The 20,571-nt window shown below is 39.7% G+C and overlaps 1 protein-coding gene across 1 annotated transcript in view; it reads right to left on the bottom strand.

The window, feature by feature from the left end:
• The window catches only part of GADL1 (glutamate decarboxylase like 1), a 149,354-nt gene that overhangs the window by 32,258 nt on the left and 96,525 nt on the right, over window positions 1-20,571 (bottom strand). The window contains exons 13-14 of the mRNA XM_021666446.2: window positions 14,101-14,152; window positions 10,943-11,032 (exon numbers count right to left, since the gene is read on the bottom strand). Of these exons, the coding sequence (XP_021522121.1) occupies window positions 10,943-11,032; window positions 14,101-14,152 (142 nt within the window). The remainder of the gene's footprint in view (window positions 1-10,942; window positions 11,033-14,100; window positions 14,153-20,571) is intronic.

The raw sequence follows: 20,571 nt of genomic DNA, 5'->3' as shown, positions 1-20,571 counted from the left end.
AGAAGGGATGAAGCCGGAACTTGTATTTGGGTTCTGGGTTTTTCTGACTGCCAAGCCAATATGTCTAATGACAGTGGTAGGCTGGCTTTCCAAGTAAAGACGGGACCAGGTGGCTCAGTTGGCTACACTGCAGGGGACATAAACGGGATTAGCAGAGGACAAGGTAAGCAGGTTGAGTAGATCAGATCCCTGTATTTCCTGGATGATGATAGACTCTTTCCTATGGGACAAGGGGGAACGTGAAAGTGACAATGAGTTGGATTTTGCGGAGTCTATTGTGGTAGTGTTAAGGTATTTTGTTGAGCAAACCAGGGCAAGACATCTGGGGCTCATGTAGTCCTTCAAATAGGAGGTAACAGGTTTAATAACTTTTATCAAGTATTTACTCTGCCAGGCACTATTCTAAGCACTTTACAGTATGTAAGCATTATGCCATTCAATCCCCATCAAAATTCTGCAAGATGTAGGTAGTTTTTAATATCCTTGTGTTATTGATGGCAAAATGAAAGGGAAGTTTTTTTTCAGTAACTTGCTCATGGTTATGGAGCCAGTGAATGGCAGGCACTATTTACTTAACTCCAGAATCGGTGACTTAATCTTCAATAAGAATATTTAGAAATGTCATTTTTTAACTTAAAATATTCATTTCTGTTTAGAACTCTTCTATCAAAGAATTCCATATTACAAAGGATCCAGGAGGATACCTTTAGCAGACGTGAGAATCTGAAAGTCATCTAAATCCTCTGGTTATTGGCACGAACAGATCAATAGAGCAGACTGAAATTTTAAAAACAACATATAAGTACCTCAATGTGTTGGGAAGAATTACTTTAAAAAAATTAGAATAACTGGATAATACTGAGGAAATGATCAGGTTAGATTGATACCGGGCGTGGTACACTAAAATAACCTCTACGTGGATTTAGGACTTAAATACAAAAAATTGAATGACGGTAAAACCAGCAGGAGATGGAATAGAATATCAGATTTGTGATAAAACATTAACATCAACCTTGAAGCAGGGGAATAAATCATGAAGGAAAGTGATAGATTTAAATACGTAAAAAAAACTTCTGTACAATGAAAATGGCAAGACTAAAGGACATACTGAGGGCAATATTGGCATTCCATGTTACAAAGACAGCTCTAAAACCCAAAGCATGTTACCCTTATTCAAATGTATAAGAGAAACATCAGATCTCAACATACTTAAAATATGAATAAATGAATACACTGCAGCAATCAGTAAAGAGAAATTGTTCACACTACCAACAGTTAATAAATGTGTAAGACAAACTTGATAGGATTTTTACCTTTCTAAACTCCGTTCCCCCTACCCCCTACAACACCCAATGTTCACCCAATGTTGTCAGATCGAATCTTGTGTACTCACTCCTTGTTGCTGGCATTGTAAATGTACACAGACTTCTTAAAAACTAGAAATACAAAGCTAATCGGGTTCAAAGTCACATGAATTTTTTCCATAGTCAGCAATTACATTTTGAGCATTCTTCTGGAAAAATAGCAAAAGTAGATGTGAGCAAAAATGTTCAACTGTTTGTTTACAATGGCACAATCCTGGAAATCTAAATGCCCCACATCATGGGAATTGTTTTGTAAATGACGAGAGGCACTACTTATACAAGGCAAGACATTTGAAGATTTTTATTTTCAGGAGTTGTCTAAAGTGATGAGGAAAGACTGAAGCAGCTTGAGGGGGGGAAAATAAGGAAAAATTGTCATTCTTTCATTGAAGCCTGGAGAAGTTTATCAATTGAGGGGAAGAAGGTAATTAGAGGAAATAACGAAATTTTGAGGAGAGGAGAGAAAAGGGGGGAGAAGAGACTGCAGGTAGAAGGACCTCCCAGGCAGAAGCCTCAGGAGGAACGTGGGAAAGTTTGCTTTGGAGACGGGACGTGACTTCCTCTGAGGTAAAGATGAAGAAAAGCACATTCGAAGTGAAGAGAAAGGAATAATTTGATCCTGAGAATTTGACTCGGGTGAGTCTTCCTTGGTCTGGCAGAATCGGATGCCCCTGCCACCTGTGATGCTGTAATTCTCTAACATTTTCACGGCATTTGTTCAGTCTGCGTCTAGTGTGTCATTTTCCAACTATGAAGGAAACGTGAGCAAAAGTGCCACCAGGGGGCAGGCTGGGCACTGGCAAAAGAACTTCAAAGACCCCATGGAAAAATTTTTTTTCCTCCCTTTTTGGCCCAGGGTCCGTTCTTCGTTTTTGCAACAATAAAGACTGCATCATAGTCTAGGGCAATTTCCTTAATGGTTGTGTTGTGGGTATGGATTTTGCTCCATAAACCCAAGTGTGCAAGAAATGTCACAATGCTGGATTTTCTCTAACACTAAATGCAATTGCAAGCCACCATCCTACTAGTACAGGTTGAAAGTCGTCATTACAGCTCCCACAGCCCCAAAGGATTCTGTAGAGGCAATGATCTTATTCAGTGCTTATGTTCAGGTTATTGGTGTTCATCCTTATTACTGGTGAAATATGACCTGAACCAGCATGTCTTGGTATACTGACAGTGCTACATCCTTACCCGTTAGGATATGGGCAAAAGTTCCTATGTCTGGAACACACACACCTTAGATACCTCCTGAGGTTATGCAAAGCAGGGAAGCTGAGGATGATTTCTACCTGCAGAAATTCCATCTCTGGCACCCTCTAGCTTGAGGGAAATTTCTCCTGCTTCCCCCTGTGCCTGCCTCTTTGCCTCCTTTATGGTCTCATCATGGGCCAGCTTAGGCTATCAGAAAATCTAGGAAAATGGCCATCTTAACACACCTCGGGCATGTAGCCCAGAGGCCCCGTCTAGTTCTTCGAATCGAGAAAGGGGAAAACGCAAGAACAAAATGCGCGCGCGCACACACCCCTGTATGTCTAAATTGTTGCCATATTTGCCACAAGGTTATAGACCTAAAAATATCCATTGGACAGGTCTGACAGTGTGAGACAGTTTTCTTCTGGTAGATGACGGAGCTCAAGTATCCTTCAGTCGATGGTGGGCCGACCCCAGAATCGTTGCCATGGAGGAGCAAATATGAAGGGACAAAGTCTCAGCTTCTAGTGAGACACGTAATCAAGGACTCAATTTAGGTAAGAATTGCAAGCTAAAAGCCTGAAAGCCAGATCCATGTTACACATTTTTAAATCGCTTGCCAATATTGAAGATATTAAAAACAGTTTATCTGTATTATCTAACTTAAAAAACCAAAGACCTGGCAACCCCGACTTGCATGGCAGTCATTAGTAGGAGCTGAGTAGAGGTTGCTCCCTTTAGCTGGGGCCAATATCCTTGTTTATCACAGTCCCCATCACTCCTGACTGTGTTATGCCCAGGCTCCTCTCGTTTATGCTACCTGTCTAGCTTCAATACGTTATTTCGGTTTGCAACTCAACTGAGTTAACCAAATCATACAGACATGGTGGTAGGTGGCCCATAAGCATTAATTAAGCCGCTGCCTTTCATCGATGTTTACCCTGATATATTTGGAAATTCAGAATGATTTCTGTTAGACTTTACATGAACAACGAAAGCAAGAAACTAAAGCAACAGACTTCAGTGATAGGCTCAGCTCATGTGGAAATGTTATACAGAAAGCCCGTGGCACTCCGGTACAGAGAAGACGTGTACTCATGCCTTGTGCGTGTGTGCAGAACAATAGACCTAATGTACAAAAATGTTCAGGAAACAGCTTTAACTGGGTTCCTTAGCCTCATTTTCAGTGACTGTCAGAGTTCCCAATGGATCAGTCGGTCACAAGTGAACAAGTGTTTACTGTTGTGAGCTGTGGGTGTCCACTCCCATGGAAATTCCTCAGAGAACCAGTCTCATCCTGACCTCGGGCCCATGAGCTCAGCCTCAGCTTGCAGAAACGCCAGCTTCATTCTGTTAATTTTCAACAGATAGGCCAAACTGGGAACTTGAGCCACAATAAATTTAAACAGTCCAACAGAAACAAGAGGGGAGACTGTTAAACTCGGGGGAAAAAAAATTGAGGACATCTGTACTTGTCTGGCTTTTGGAGAGTCGTTATCCATAAAACACTTGTATTTTTAGTCTTTAAACATTTTCATAAAGTAATAGTTTGTGTTGAAAGATACTACTAAATACAAATAAACTCACCATGAACTTCCCCTTGAATATGTGCATCCAAGAATTTTATTGGAATATTTTGTTGAAATTTTATAAATCCAGTGGAGTATAGTTAGAAAAACAATTAACTGTAGAAGAGATGAGCTTAAAAGCGAGAAAAGCGCTGAGTCTTCCCTGCCCTTCAGCTGAAGGAACACTCCAGCTGCTCTAGCCGATTGCTGAAGCCGGCCATACTTATGTCAGAAGTACCTAAGTGGCTGCTTGACCCTGAGTTGCAGAACGACATAAGAACAAAACTGGTTACCGCTAGAATGCACGACAAACTGTCTGTAATGCCTACCTGACAGAACATTTAAAATTTTAGGTTTTAATAGTTTGGGGAAGAGCATATGATATCTACAAAATGTAGGAAATTAAGCATTCTGGAAATATATATCCCAGTCAGTATCCAAATAAGGGGAGCCTCTTGGTCACATTTAGAACTACCTTCTTTAAGAAGCACTTCTATGTTAGACTCCTTGAACATAAATTTTGAAGTACAGTTTGAAAGTGAGCGATACCTACTAGAAAATGGGATTCTTGAAGGATATACTATAAATTCTATAGCACAAGATTTAAAAACCTCATCCTTGAACATTTTTAAACTGCTGCACCTTTAAAAGACAGGTGCTTTTCATTTACAACCAAAAAATGAGTGAATATACTGTTAGATAATGACTAAAGAAAATCAGAATTCTGAAATACACTAAAGCTTTCGCCTGTTACGAACTCGTGCACATGTGTGCATGTGCGTATGCATATCCCGAGTCCTGAGCGATCAGAAGACATTACACACAGAATTGCTGTTAGAGCGGCTGGAAATGAGTCCTGATATTAGACACGCAAAAAGACATTCAGGAGATAAATGCAGGGAGGAGAGACTGAAACCCTCCCTAAAATCCAAAGCAGCAGCCTGTGCGGATGTCTTTCCCGTGAGGCTTCCGCGGAAGCACGTCACCCTACCCGGTTTATGCAGTCTCATCTTCAAGTGCCGTTAATCAGAAGCCTACCAGGGAGAATACTAAATTCTTGCTAAAGATACTTGGAATACTAAGTTTTATTACCAAACAAAACAAACCCATCAAGTAGATTTTAAGATTTATTCCCCCTCTACTCTTGAAAAAGAAGCTTGTTATAAATGACTAACATTAGTCACAAATCTGCAGGTCAACAAATGAAAAAGTCGAAATAACCATGCATGAATACAAAGACAGCTTGTTAATTTTAAGAATGTAAATTTTGTTGGCATAATGTAGAATTTATGAAATATTGACGAGGAAATCTACATGAGAATACTGAGTATGGAGCAAAACAAGTGGAATTTTCAATTACATACTCTGGGTCTAACATCTCCCATCTTTGCATTCTATCCTCAACTTCCTCATCAATATCTGGTCACTGTGAGGTAACTTCATAAGGAGCACACAAACATTTCAGGAAGTTGCTTTAGAAAGCATAGTACAACTCCACTAGAATGCCGGAAGCTTAGAGAAATCTAGGAAGCCCATTGAAGATCGCTATGAACCACCACTAGCGATGCCTCTAAACTTAAAACCAGTACAGATACTGTATTTCAGCAAGCGGGGAGAGATGGGAAAGGGATGGCATTAGACACGGTGCCTGGGAACACGTCATGAGAGAAAATAGTTTGCAAACTAATTGAATACTGTGTAATCCCTAAAGAATGCCACAGGAAAATATTAAAATATACTTTAATATTTAAAAATTGGAAACTCATCCTGGAAAAACCATGTGTTAAATGTACATGCTATATTTCTAAAGTTAATACATGTGGATAATTTTAAAATGGTGAAAACATACCACATTGGGATAAATGATTAATTTGGGAACACAAGTTAAATCCCTTGGGTATACATGGCTGAAACCTGGATAATTTTGTCTAGATAAAGCACTCAAGGAAACCTCTAGCTTCATTGATCAATTCTCCACTAAGGTATTTTAATATTTTCACAAGCATACACTGAGTATAGAAAATTTTCAAATTGCAGAGACATAAGAAAAACTTTAGAAATATTTTGGCACCTCTTATGCACGCTTTAAGCACACACAGTATTATGTACTTAAGTACATATGAGCACAAAACTTCATTATACTACAGTGACAAACCCCTTTTTAATATGAATTACTTTGGAACAGTCTTGTCTGTGCACTAACTTGTTTATAAGTTATGCACTAAACTTGAACCAGTTCTCTATAGTTGAACATTTTGTTTCTTCTAAAATTTGCCGTTTTAAAATGCCTATGAATGTCTTAGCTTTCCTTTTTTTTTTTTTTTAGTTTCGCTCTTGTTAACCAGGCTGGAGTGCGATGGCGTGATCTCTGCTCACCGCAACCTCCACCTCCTGGGTTCAGGCAATTCTCCTGCCTCGGCCTCCTGAGTAGCTGGGATTACAGGCATGCGCCACCATGCCCAGCTAATTTTTGTATTTTTAGTAGAGACGGGGTTTCACCATGTTGACCAAGGTGGTCTCGATCTCTTGACCTCATGATCCACCCACCTCAGCCTCCCAAAGTGCTGGGATTACAGGCTTGAGCCACCGCGCCCGGCCCTCCTCTCATATTTTTATAACTTAAATTTTAGAAAAATTGAAAGAATGAAGATACTTGATTTATAAAGTTGGTCTTCATAAAAATGGTACAAAACTTACGTACCCATTAGCAGTTTACCAGAGTCTTCTGACACTCGCCACCAGTGGGCATAAACATTAAACACTACAGTGATTTGTCAATTTGATTAGTGGAAGGTATCCATTACCCAGTTTCCAACGTGTTTCCTAACTTCTCAGGCCCAACTTAGTACCAGGGGCCTCCGTACAGGAAGTCATATGGATTGAGTTTGAAAAGTGCCTTAGGATCAGACGAGGAGGGCTTTGGATGCCCAAGAGGCAAGATTGGATTTGTAAGATATGGTAGGATTGGTTTTTATGCTGTGGGACAGTGGTTCTCAAGGGAATGGTACTACATTCCTAGAGAATGTCTTGGAAATGTGGGCACATGCTTTTGATTTTTCATGAGTTTGAGAGGGTTGCTACTGGTGTTTAGCAGTAGGTGGAGACCAGAGGGGTCAGCTGCCCTGCACTGTGTACAGCAATCTGAGTGACATTGAACCGGCCCATGTTTTACACAACTTTCAAATGTCCTAGTGGAAATGCATCAAGTAAAAGCCTGATTATAATTATTCAAGCCCAGAGTCTGTTTTACATACCAATGCCAAATATTGTGACCATTCTTAATAGCTTTCTATGTAAAGCAAGGGAAAAGTGGTTTCCTCAGTTTATGAAGTTCATTTGAAGAGCGTATCATTAACACCACACTGGTGCCATTTTCATCACCAACATCACTTAAAATAGTCTACATTCGTAAATGGCTTACATTCACTGTTTCCAAGAGTATATGCAAGAATCTCACTTCCTTGTGTCTTCCAATACTGTCATGCTCAAGCACTTACATATTGAAATCTTAAACTCATTTCTCTTTCATATTGTATAGAAGGTCTTATGTTGCCTTTTAAACTATAGGGAGGTCATTTATTCCATTGGTTTCATTTTAGAAGAGAGTACATTATTCTCAAATATATTTGCTGTAAATAGTGATTATTGACAGGGTTCAGTACTGCTGCTGTATGGGACTAGGACAGGAAGCAAGTCAGACTTCCAGCAGAAGAGTGACATGATGAAGCAGAGATGGAGGTAAAGAAGGGCTGACAGTAAAAAAACTGGAAAAGGAGATTGCAGGAGGGAAAGAGAAATACAATATAGGTAGGGAAGTAACGAAGACCTGAGCTAAGATATAACAGAGGAAGAGCATTTTATGGAGGGCATCTTAAAAGAAGTCATTGGAACTAGGTGACACAGTATCGGTTGTCATTGTATTGTTAGGCCATAGAGTGATTGTGTTCTCAGTCTCACATGTGCACATACTTGCACGCAATACGCTTATACCCTCCAACTCTCCAGTTTCATTACCAAATAATCCCTCTCTCCTTCTGCCAAAGGGAAGATTTATTACACCAATGGTTCTGAAATCTGTCAGCTCAACCTGACAGTCTGAATCAGAGGGGCAAAGCCTTATTTGATTTGTGATTCTCGATCCAAGATAAAGCCTGAAATAAATTTCAAGTGTGCTTTAAGTACGCTACAGGTTGTAAATCATATACTTGCATTCTCATTCTACAGTAAGCATAAAACCACATAACATCTAGAGATGTTTCCCTTCCCCCTTGCCAAATTCATGCACACATCCCAACTTGCACAAAGAGAAGCGTAGAAAATTAAACTCAGGATCAATGATTTGTCTGCAACATTTTTTCTATTCAGTGGCAACTATAACAAGTTGTGTGTTAGATTAGGCAGGGAGAAACCATGATTGTAAATGGAGAAAACATTTCCAAAACTAAGGGATGGAGAGTCATGGATATTTGCCGTGAGATAATCCATGTTGGCAAATATTGGGGATAAGAGAATGTCCCAACTCATGTTTAATTCCCAATTAAGATGTGCATTATGGGCCAGGCGTGGTGGCTCACACCTGTAATCCCAGCACTTTGGGAGGCCGAGGTGGGCTGATCACCTGAGGTCAGGAGTTCAAGACCAGCCTGGTCAACATGGTAAAACCCAAAACCCTGTCTCTACAAAAATACAAGAAACTAGCCAGGCATGATGGTGGGTGCCTGTAATCCTAGCTACTCGGGAGGCTGAGGTGAGAGAATGGCTTGAACCCGGGAGGCAGAGGTTGCAGTGAGCTGAGATCTTGCCATTGCTCTCCAGCCTGGATGACGGAGCAAAACTCTCAAAAACTACTCTGCATTATCTGAGATTAGCTGATACATCCATTTTCTAAAACTAGAACGTAAACGAGTAAAAAGTCCCCAGTCTATCTAGTTCTTCTAATACCCGTCAGTGCAACAGTACTGCGTAAAACACAAATATCACATTCTTAACCAATTTCTAGCTTAGTGAGGAAAAATGGTGACCATATGTTGTGATTTCTCTCTACCCCACCAAAAAAGCCACATTCCATCAAATTGAAAAATGTTCCTCTAAACTTCACTAAATTCTCATTGTCCGGTTCCTGTTTCTTTTTATAGGTTACTTTAACATCTGAAATGCTTTCTTAAGCACTTTGCTATTTTGCATGTGACCAAAATAGACAAATCCCAAGGTCTATGCTGTCTGAAATGGGTAAGGGTACAGGTAACACCATCCGTCTGTCTTCCCTGTCTTTGCTACCTGATAAGGTTTGATAGGTAGAATACTTCTGCGTAGGTCATTTATTACGTTACAGGTTAGAAGGTTTGAGCCATGAGTAAACAGAAAATGGCCTGAAGCTAAAAGGACATGCTGCCAAGTGAGGCAATCGGTGACCATGACTTAAAGGCTATGCTCTGTCCTCTTCCTTCTAATGAGGCTGAGGCAAAAATCCCAAGCTCTTTGCTACGGAAGACAAGGCTTCCTCGGCCTCCCTCTGCCTGTTGCTCTTATCTTACCTCCAATCACTGCATTTTACCCCTCTGGTCTTCACATCACTTATCTCTTGAGCCTGAGTCCTTATGCTGTGATTCTTCCTGGAATCCACTTCTTTACAACTGTCCATGACATCTGCTTATTGTTCAAAACTCAGCTCTAGTATCTCACACTGGGGTAGATAACCCTTCCTGTTTTCACCAGTTAATCTTTCAGGCACTTACTGGTTACCTTGTGACTGTCTCTTTACTTGTCTCTGGGAACACTGAGCTTCTCAAGGGCAAAGGTATGTCCTTGGGATGTTTATTTCCAGCGCAGCATAGTACAGTGGACCCTCAGCAAATGTTTGTGGCTTTCCTGAATAGGGAGGTGTTCTTTTTATCTTTTAAACTGCAAGTAGAAAGGCTATGGAACACAAAAATTGCTTAGTTTTCCCCCTGAAGGGAGGGGGGATGGGTTTGCAAGTCAGAGCTTTTACTAACCAGGGTCATAACCACTCAAGGGGTAGGGAATTAGCTGATTTTGATGGTGCCAAGCCATGAGAACTTGCACTCCACATGTCATGGCCACATAATCCCCAGCAGAACTCCCATGGATTCATTGTCAATATGCATTAGGTTCGTACAGCCGGAAAGTGGGATCAAGTAGTGTTACTTATGAGACTCCATAGTTCTTGGAAATCTGGGTTAGAGGCAAGATTATAACTGGCAGGGCCATGCTATGTGAGGTGTAGATGAGACGCGAACAGTCCCCGGAGCCTGGGGACTCTCCTCGCCCTGTATCAGTCCCAACAGCTGTCTGTGAAGACACTTTCAAGCACATCTTGTTGATCAGCTGCAAACCCATTGCTAGCATTTTTCTTTCATGTAATCTCCCTAGGTGTAAGACAATAGGCCTTTTGTAGCGAAGACAGAAGGTCTCACGCTCACAAAGGGTATCGGATTTAGACTTTTAACATTTTCAAGTAAAGTGATATAACGGTTACAGATGCGGTAGCAGAGTTGAAATGAATAGTCATCGCACAACTTCAACTTTGATCACATGGCAATTCCTGAAGTGCACCATAAGCCAGAACTCGTTACAAATTCTATAATCTTACAAACAAAATTGTTTTAAGTGTGTGTGTCAACCATGTTAACTTGTTAAACGTAAACAATGTCTACAACTGTTTGGCCTGTCATTACTTTTTAAAGAACTAGAAGACACTTCTCTAGATAAGGCCTAGCAAGCCCAGAATTATTTACAGGATCAACAGCTGATGTGCATTAAATCAAATTCATCAAAAAGAAAAATGCGTTTACTTACCAAATTAAGTTTTGCCCAGAACTCGGGTCCTTCTTCCATCTCTCTGAGGCTCGGTGGAATGTACCAAAAGCAAACGTTGGCGTATTCAGGCTAGAATTAGACAAATTTTAATACTTGTGTTATCCTAAGGTTTATCTTAGAATGCAATTAAATACTTCTAAAACTCTTAGCTTGTTTGTTACCATGTGTGTAAGACTTTGACAAATCAGAATCTGGGAGTAACAATTCCTTCTGCCCTACTTCTGATAACATCCTATTGAAAACTTTTCTCCATAGTGTGCACCTAGAGGTTTCTTACATCTTGACAAAAAAATGTGCAAAGATCAGGAAAACAGTAAAGTCTGAAGCGGACTCAACCCAGCTCTGATCATCAATCAGTGCCTGCTTACACATATGCTCAGAGGCCTGGATCTTCTATCCAACACTGATCCTTAAGTTATTTGCTATAGCAACATAGGCTTCCAATAATTACTTCTTGAGGCAGCCAAAATTGGTCCCTATACCTGATGATTGCAAAAGCCCTGATTACCTGTGACTTGATAGCAGCGTGACATGCTGGGTTTCACTACCCAATGCTATGACCCTAGCCAACACTGCTTCCGGAAGAGCGTCACCTTGACTCTTGGCTCTCAAATATCAGTAAAAGTGAATTAGCTAGGAGACCTATTCAAAATGTAGATTGAGTTTGTGTTCAGAACATCCAGTGTCTGATTAAATCCATCCTAGAGGTGAAAAAATTGGCATTTTATGAAGTATATCAAGTGATTCTGAAGTGGGAAGTATATGTTGTATGAGGAACTCACCTATACTAAGAGACCATAACCCAGTCATCTTGCCTGCCAATCTGTTTTTCTATCATACATGATTTGCTTAAACATGGGATCGCATTCTAACAGGCTTTAGCCCAGCCTTTGTCACACAGACAAGTCTTTGTCTTCACTGGACAAAAACACGAAGTGCTATGACCAAAAGGCTTGTACTTGGGGACTAGGAGATTTGGGACATTATGTTGGAAGTTGACAAATTAGACATAGAATTGTATTCAGGACAAACTCATACCCGCCTTCCTCATTTGACGCTTCACACTGATGGTATTTGAACCGATACTCATTTTCTGCTGTAAACAGTTTGTAATAACCCAATGTTATAACAGTTCTCAACCGTCAGAATTAGGCTCCAGTAAACAGTTTCGAAGTATTTCATAAAGAGGAAAGACCTATCTTCTCTTAAAACTGGTGATACAGTTGTGATTTTAGTGCTTTTTAAATCATAAGCGAATGCCTAGAAACATTTCCAGTTCAACGAGATAAGTTCTTGATCTTATCCTTTTATCTCTGAAATTAACATTCTTATCGGAATTGACAAGAAAAGAGCTACAAATCTTCGAGTGGTTAAAAATACTGTAATTCAACTCAGTTTTCGCAAACATTTATAAGATGATCCTTAAAAATCTACACAAGTTATACTTGGGTTTGATTTATTTGAAAGTAATGGCAAAAACTGCAATTACTTTTGCACCAACCTAATTGATTTCTCTAGGATAGACTGTACTGAACTTGCAAATTCTTTGACCATTTAATGTGAACACTTCAAATAAAGTAACTACCTGACTAGAGAGTAGAAGAAAAATATAGTAATTGTCTGTTACTAGATTGTTATGTTGATTATCAATTTATTGCCTCTCAGCTACAAATCTACCCTTTTTGGGTCTCCTAAAATAATGCAGGTGGACTCTGCCGATATTTCTCCCTTGGCATCTGGTCCAGTCTTAGACTTTGTCAGCGGAGGGTGCTAGAGGGACAGTGGAGGAGGAAACGTCTTTCTGGTGTGGTATGCCCACCTCATGGGTTTCCTACCATCTTCAGCAGCACTGGTGAAACATGAGCAGACCCCCACCTGCCAACCCCAGCAGCTTCTCCCAGCACACCTTTCAGGTGACATCACAGTTGACAGGCAGCAAGTGGAGGTCCCATAAATGGCTTTTCCTGGCATATTCCCCTCCGATAGTTTCATAGAGAGATGCTAGCTAGGCACCTTGTGTTGGATGACTTCTCTGGCCCTCCTTCTGGCTAGCTTGCAGCGATTTCCGAGTTGCGGCATGCCCCTGTGGTTGGCTTCCCTCAGCTCAGCACTCCAGACTAGATTTCTAGTGAGTACCGCCAATGCGACACCTCGGTATGCTTTTCTGCTATTCTATGAGCCAAGGTTATACCCTGAAGAGGTCTAGACCTCAGCCCTGGGAAGGGAGGGCTTCTTCCTTGGGCGTTCTATTTCAGTTCCGGGAGTGGTGGCTGCTCTCTATCTGCTGCTGCTGTGTATTTTTAGGGTTTTCATTCTCTCCTCTGAGGCAATCCTGCATTACTTCAATCCCTTGTTAATAATTCTTTATTACCCTTTCCCACTTTAAATTACCATGCAGTTCTTGTCTTCTGAATGGACTCCTAACATATCACCAAATTTGTTACTCCCTTTCATTTGCATAGGAACATTATAAGAGTTGATGCTGTTTTATCTGCTGTTTTAGGCTCTATTTTACAAGTTACGACTTAGACCTAGATCTGTGATTTCTTTTGCCCAAACGCTTTAGAAAGGAATTGCTTCAGTCCTACAACATTTGAAAGCTTATAAAGCCCTTCTGACACTTCATTTCGTTGGAAGAAATTTGATGCTTCATTTGGAATATCTTCACTTCGGTCACTTCCAAAATTAAGAGTTGAAAAAAGCATGTTTTTGAATTTTTCACACAAATACATTTATTTCCTGTCTCTTTGCCTCTATAGCTTGTATTTTACATAATTTTTTTCAAGAGAATTACATTCACTTAATTGACTTTCACATGCAGGCAACCACTACATCACAGATGAATATTTGCAGTACAATCACTATGCAATTTATATATCAAGATAGAGGTCATAATTTATTCAATATTATCCTTGGTAATTGAGCATTTTAATTTTCAATACTTAAAGGCAAGTATATTCTCTGAATTTGACAAAGGAAAAGTACTTGCTAATAGAGTAAATTAACATAATGGATTCTATGAATTAAGCTAATGACTTGTTTATAAGTCTACAATACAAAAACCAATGAAATATAACAAATTACCACCTTCATCACCGTTAACTGACAAAATCACAAGCAGTTATGCAATCACTTACTTCCATCAGTAACTTGAATCCTTCTCTTTTCTTGATTTCATCTACTAGGTACCTAAAATTAAAAGTCACAATATTTATAATCTACAACGTAAAAATGTCATGAACATGACTGATTATGACAAAACTGATTCAGAGACAGGGTTTGGATATAAGAAAGATATAGGTAATAGTCAAGGTATAGGCAGAGCTATGGATAAACACTCCAAACCTAATGTAATTTCCTTGGCCCGAGTAAAAAGATGCATCTTTTTGATGAGATGTCACATGTTAGCATCAGACTTTAACCCGGTGTGAAAAGCCAAACGAAGCAGGTTGGATAGATCTGAGCATGTGGTTCTTACACTCATTTTAAATGGGGGATCTAACAGATACTTAAATAGCTGGCTCAGAGGAAAATGTGTGTGTGTTAAGATCAAGGAAGATCAATGTAATCTTAGGCCAGCATAGAGGGAAGGGGGGTGCTGATAATGAGTACCATGGTAAAAAGAAGTGGGCTGATTATCAGCAAACTAATGCAGGACCAGAAAACCAAACGCTGCATATTCTCACTTATAAGTGGAAGCTGAACAACACATGGACACGCACTTGAGCCTGTCAGGGGAGGATGAGGGAAGAGCATTAGGGAAAAGAGCTAATGCAGGGCTTAATACCTAGGTGATAGGTTGATAGCTGCAGCAAACCACCATGGCACATGTTTACCTAGGTAACCTGCACATCCTGCCTATGTACCCCCAAACTTAAAAAATACAATGAAAAATAGCTTGAATGAGGGAAATAAGTGAGCTGTAGCCATTGATAGAATATCTATAAAGTCAACGTGAATGTTGGGATAAAGAGAATTATCACACCTAAGTAAAGAACATAGATGAGATACAGAATGTGAGTGAGAAAAGACAAAATAACATTGAGAACATGGTGCTCTATGTAATACTGACTCATCTCTTCTAGGCTTGGCTTTTGTCTGTATAAAAAAGTCTGAAAATGGTTGGCCTCGAAAACTAGTGATTCACGAGTCTTTATTCACAACAGTTTACCCAGTATTTCCAATCTGGGAATCAAATCTAAGGAAACAAGACGCTGACAGAAATGTCTGTCAGAGCATTTATTAGGATTCTTGTATGTAAAAACCAAAAACACAGAACATAAGGACTGCCTTTAAACTATGTTCTAGTAGTGGAATTATATGATCATGCCACTAAATCATAGTCAACAAAGATGAAATGTTCTTTTTGGGTCTCAAGTCTCTCACCTGTAAAACTAGACTAATAGTCTTTTTCCATTTGAAATAGTTTTTGTAAAAATTACAAACACGAAAAAATACCGACTATAAAAACTAAATTATTACAGCATTTTAGGATGGCCATTCTATAATGTGAATATGGAATACACTAGTTTGTAAGATGCTTCTTCCACATTTATATAGCTTTTTACATTAGGTTAAATATTGATGTTTGTATATATAGTTACATCTTTGACAAATTGTCAATATTAACTAGTAATACGGGAATCTTTAATGTGAGCATATACACGGGCACACATGCTCACAAAGTATTGAATGTTCTACATACGCCATTCTCTGAACACTTTCAGATGTTATGAACTACAATTTTTAAACCTTTTATCACACTGCCTAGTGTTCATAAACCATTGCACTGCTCAATACACACTAGAAAATGTGTTCAAAATCGGTGACAATCGAAGTGCAAATTAAAACAATACAGGCATCCCTTAGGGGTATTATAGGTTCGGTTCCAGAACACTACAGTAAAGTGAATGTTGCAGGAAAGGGAGTCACAAGATTTTGGGGTTCCTCAGTGTATATAAAGGTTGTACTTACAGTATACTGTAGTCTATTGAGCGTGCAATGGCGTATCTAAAACACAGTGCCCATGCTGTGATTAAAAATATCTCATTGCTAAAGTGTTAAGGATTATCTGAGATGTCAGTGAGTTGTAATCTTTTTGCTGCTGGAAGGTCTTGATGTTGATGGTTGCTGATTGACCAAAGTACTGAAGGTTGAGGTGGCTGTGACAGTTCTTTAAGACAACAGTGAACTTTGCCACATTGCTTGACTCTTCTTTCACAAAAGATTTCTCTGTAGCAGGCAATGCTGTGTGAAAGCATTTTACCCACAACAGAACTTCTTTCAAAATTGGAGTCGATCCTTTCAAACCCTGCTGCTGCTTTGCCAATGAAGTTTATGTAATACTCTATCGTTTATCTTTTCAACAACATTCACAACATCCTCAGATTTCTTATGAAACCACTTTCTTTGCTCATCCACAGGAAGCTGCTCCTCATCCTTTCAAGTTTTATGAGACTGCAGCAATTCACTCACATCTTCAGGCTTCACTTCTAATTCTAGTTCTTGCTGTTTTCACATCTTCAGTGCCTTCCTTCCCTGAAGTCTTATACCCCTCAAAGTCAACCATTAGAGTTGGAATTAACTTCTTCCATATCCCATTAATGTTGGTATTTTGCCCATCTGCGAATCATCAGTATCTTCAACAGTGTCTAAAAGGGTAAACCCTTTCCAGAAAGTTTTCCATTTACTTTTCTCAGATCCATCAGAGGAATCACTTTTTATCACAGCTATAGCCTTAAAAAATGTGTTTGACCTGAAAGTCAAAATGACTCCTTGATCCATGGGCTGTAAAACGAACGCTGTGTTAGCAAGGATGGAAACTATATTAATCTCCTAGTGCATCTCCATCAGAGCTCTTGGGTGACTATGTGCATTGTCAATGAGCAGTAATATTTTGAAAACTTTTTTCTGAGCAGTAAGTCTCAAGTCTCAACAGTGGGCTTCAAATATTCAGTGAACCATGCTATAAAGAGATGTGCTGTCACAGGCTTTGTGCTTCCACTTAGAGCACAGGCAGAGTAAGTTTAGCATAAATCTGAAGGGTCTTAGAATTTTCAGAATGGTAGATGAGAATTGACTTCCACCTAAAGCACCAGAAGCATTAGTTGCTAACAATAGATTCAGCCTCTCTTTGAAGCTTTGAAGACAGGCATTGACTTCCCTCTGGCCATTGAAAAACTCCTAGATGGCATGTTCTTCCAATATAAGACTGATTTGCCTACATTAAAAACCCATTTGATGTAGCCACATTTTTCAATGATCTTAGCAAGGTCTTTTGGATAATTTGCTGCAGTTTCTCCATCAGCATTTGCTGAGTCACCTTGTACTTTCATGTTATGAAGATGACTTCTCAAAACTCATGAACCAGCCTCTCCTAGCTTCCAACTTTCTGCATCTTCCTCACCTCTGTCTTCATAGAACTGGAGAAAGTTAGGGCCTTGCTCTAGATTAGGCTTTGGCTTGAGGCAATGTCATGGCTGGTTGGATCTTCTATCCAGAACTCTAAAACTTTCGTATCAGCAATAAGGTTGGTTGGCTTTCTTCATGTGTTCACTGAAGTAGAACCTCTAATTTCCTTCAAGAACTTTCCCTTTGCATTTATAATTTGGCTGTTTGGCACAAGAGGCCTAACTTTATCTTGGTTTTTGGCATGCCATCCTCACTAAGCTTAACCATTTCTAGTTTCTTTGAAGTGACAAGACATATGACTCTTCCTTTCATTTGAACACTTGGAGGCCATTGTAGAGTTATTCGTTGGGATCATTTTAATATTGTGGCGTCTCCGGAAACTGAAAAGCCTGAAGAGAGAGATGGGGGGAACGGCCAGTTGGACAGCAGTCAGAACACGCACATTGTTTGCCAGCTTGTATGGGCGTGTTTTACCAGCCCCAGAACAACTACAATGGTAACATCAAAGAACTGATAACTCAAACATTATTATGAGAATTACCAAAATGTGATAGACATGAAGTGAGCACATGCTCTTGGGAAAATGGCACTGATAGACTTGCTCCAGGAAGGATTACCATAAACCCTGAATTTGTAAGAACCCCCAAAACACAGTATCTGGAAAATGTTAAGCACATAAAATGAAGATGCATGTATTAACCATGTTCCCCAACGATACCAGAAACAAACTTGACAACATCCAGAGCTGGTGAGAATATGGTAGAAAGCTGCTACAAACCTTTCAAAATAATACTCGTTTTAAGAAAACCAGTTTTGAAATACTTGTCTACCCAGAAAAAAGTTAATACCATGGATATAGTATATATAAATACATATGCACATAGATTCTGTTATATCTAAAGCTCTGTACTGTGGGTATGTAGGTTTATACCATACAAAATAACTAGAAACAAGATTATTCAGAAATTAATGGCAAATTAAAATGTACTACAGTAACACAATGTAATATGTCGCTGTTAAAATGAATCAATTATATCTACTTAAAGCACAGGAGGATCATAATAAGTAAAAGATAAAAGTGAGGTGCTGAGAAATAGGAATAATTTGATTCAATTTTTAAACAATCTCCACATGTATATATAAACACAAAGTATGGAAGGATACTTTGCAGGTGGGGGGCTATCTATTCTTATATCCCTTTTCAAAGTTTCAGGTGAGGTTTAATTTTTGAAAATTAAAAAATAAACATAAAACAGACATGTACTTTCTACCTATTGGGAGAAAAGCTCTGCAAACCATTCTTTTTCTCACCTTTTCAGGCACAAATGCACTGGCAGTCTGATAACTTAAAAGCTTGAGTTATTTCAGCCTGAACTGAAGTTATGAAGAAAGCTTTCTCCAGAAACTTGGGAATGACTTTCCAAGACTCAAACTGTACAGCTAAATAACTGTGAATCTAGGCAAATTCCTAAGTCTCCCCGAGCCTGCCTCCATTTCCTCATGCATGTAAAGATGTACAACAAAATTGGTAAAAATCCTTCCCTAACAGATTATGGCTATACAAAACTTACATGTATTACCTATAGTATAATTTTAAAATGCTTCTGTCAAACTGGCTGAAGCTGCTACTGGGGGGAAAGCATCCTAAAACAAAGCTGAATAACTTAAGTCTGCTCTTTGCTAACCACGTCGATCTGGGTTTTGTGTTGGGCTAGTGTTCCTGTTACAGTAACTGTAAAGCCCACTGATACCATCTGGCTGTGTCCTCACTCAGATGTCATCTTGAATTGCAGCTCCCCTAATCCCCATGGGTCATGGCAGGGAACCAGTAGGAGGTAACTGAATCATGGGGTTGGCTTTCTCATCCTGTTTCTGTGATAGTGAAAAAGTCTCACAGGATTGGATGGTTTTATAGAGGGCAGTTCCCCTGCACATAGTCTCTTGCCTGCTGCCATGTAAGACATGCCTTTGCTCCTCCACCTTCCGCCATGATTGTTGACTCCCCAGCCACATGGAACTGTAAGTACATTAAACCTTTAGGTTCTGGGGTACATGTGCGGATCATGCAGGATTGTTGCATAGGGTACACACATGGCACTGTTTGCTGCCTCCAACCCCCCATCACCTACATAGCATTTCGCCCCATGTTATCCCTCCTTTGCCCCCACCAACAGACCCCATTGTGTGATGCTTCCCTCCCGGTGTCCCTGTGTTCTTATTGTTCAACATCCACCTATGAGTGAGAACATGCAGTGTTTGATTTTTCTGTTCTTGTTAGTTGGCTGAGAATGATGGTTTCCAGATTCATGTCCCTACAAAGGACATGAACTCATTTTTTATGGCTGCATAGTATTCCATGGTGTATATGTGCCACATTTTCCTTGTCCAGTCTATCATCAATGGGCATTTGGATTGGTTCCAAGTCTTTGCTATTGTACACAGTGCTGCTATGAGCATACCTGTGCATGTGTCTTTATGATAGAAGGATTTATAATCCTTTGGGTATAGACCCAATAATGGGGTTGCTGAGTCAAATGGAATTTCTATTTCTAGGTCCTTGAAGCACCACACTGTCTTCCACAATGGTTGAACTAGTTTACACTCCCACCAACAGTGTAAAAGTGTTCCTATTTCTCCACATCCTCTCCAGCATCTGTTGTCTCCAGATTTTTTAATGATCACCATTCTAACAGGCGTGACGTGGTATCTCAATGTGGTTTTGATTTGCACTTCTCTATTAATCGGTGATGAGCATTTTTTTAATGTTTGTTGGCCTCCTATGTCTTTTGAAAAGTGTGTTCATATCCTTTGCCCACTTTTGGATTTTTTTTCTTGTAAATCTGTTTTAGTTCTTTGTGGATTCTGGATATAAGTCCTTTGTCAGATGGGTAGATTGCAAAAATTTTTTCCCGTTCTGTTTGTTGCTCGTTCACTCTGATTGTTTTGCTGTAAAGCAGCTCTGGAGTTTAATTAGGTCCCATTTGTCTGTTTTGGCTTTTCTTGCCAATGCTTTTGGTGTTTTAGTCATGAAGTCCTTGCCTATGCCTATGTCCTGAATGGTTTTGCCTAGGTTTTCTTCTAGGGTTTTTATGGTTTTAGGTCTTAGGTTGAAGTCTTTAATCCATCTGGAGTTAATTTTAGTGTAAGATGTCAGAAAGGGGTCCAGTTTCTGCTTTCTGCACATGGCTAGCCAGTTT

Source organism: Aotus nancymaae, unplaced genomic scaffold (assembly GCF_030222135.1).
Source record: "Aotus nancymaae isolate 86718 unplaced genomic scaffold, 86718_ANA_hifiasm-v0.15.2.pri h1tg000019l, whole genome shotgun sequence".
NCBI classification, from domain to species: domain Eukaryota; kingdom Metazoa; phylum Chordata; class Mammalia; order Primates; family Aotidae; genus Aotus; species Aotus nancymaae.
This window is presented reverse-complemented; position numbering and strand designations above follow the sequence as displayed.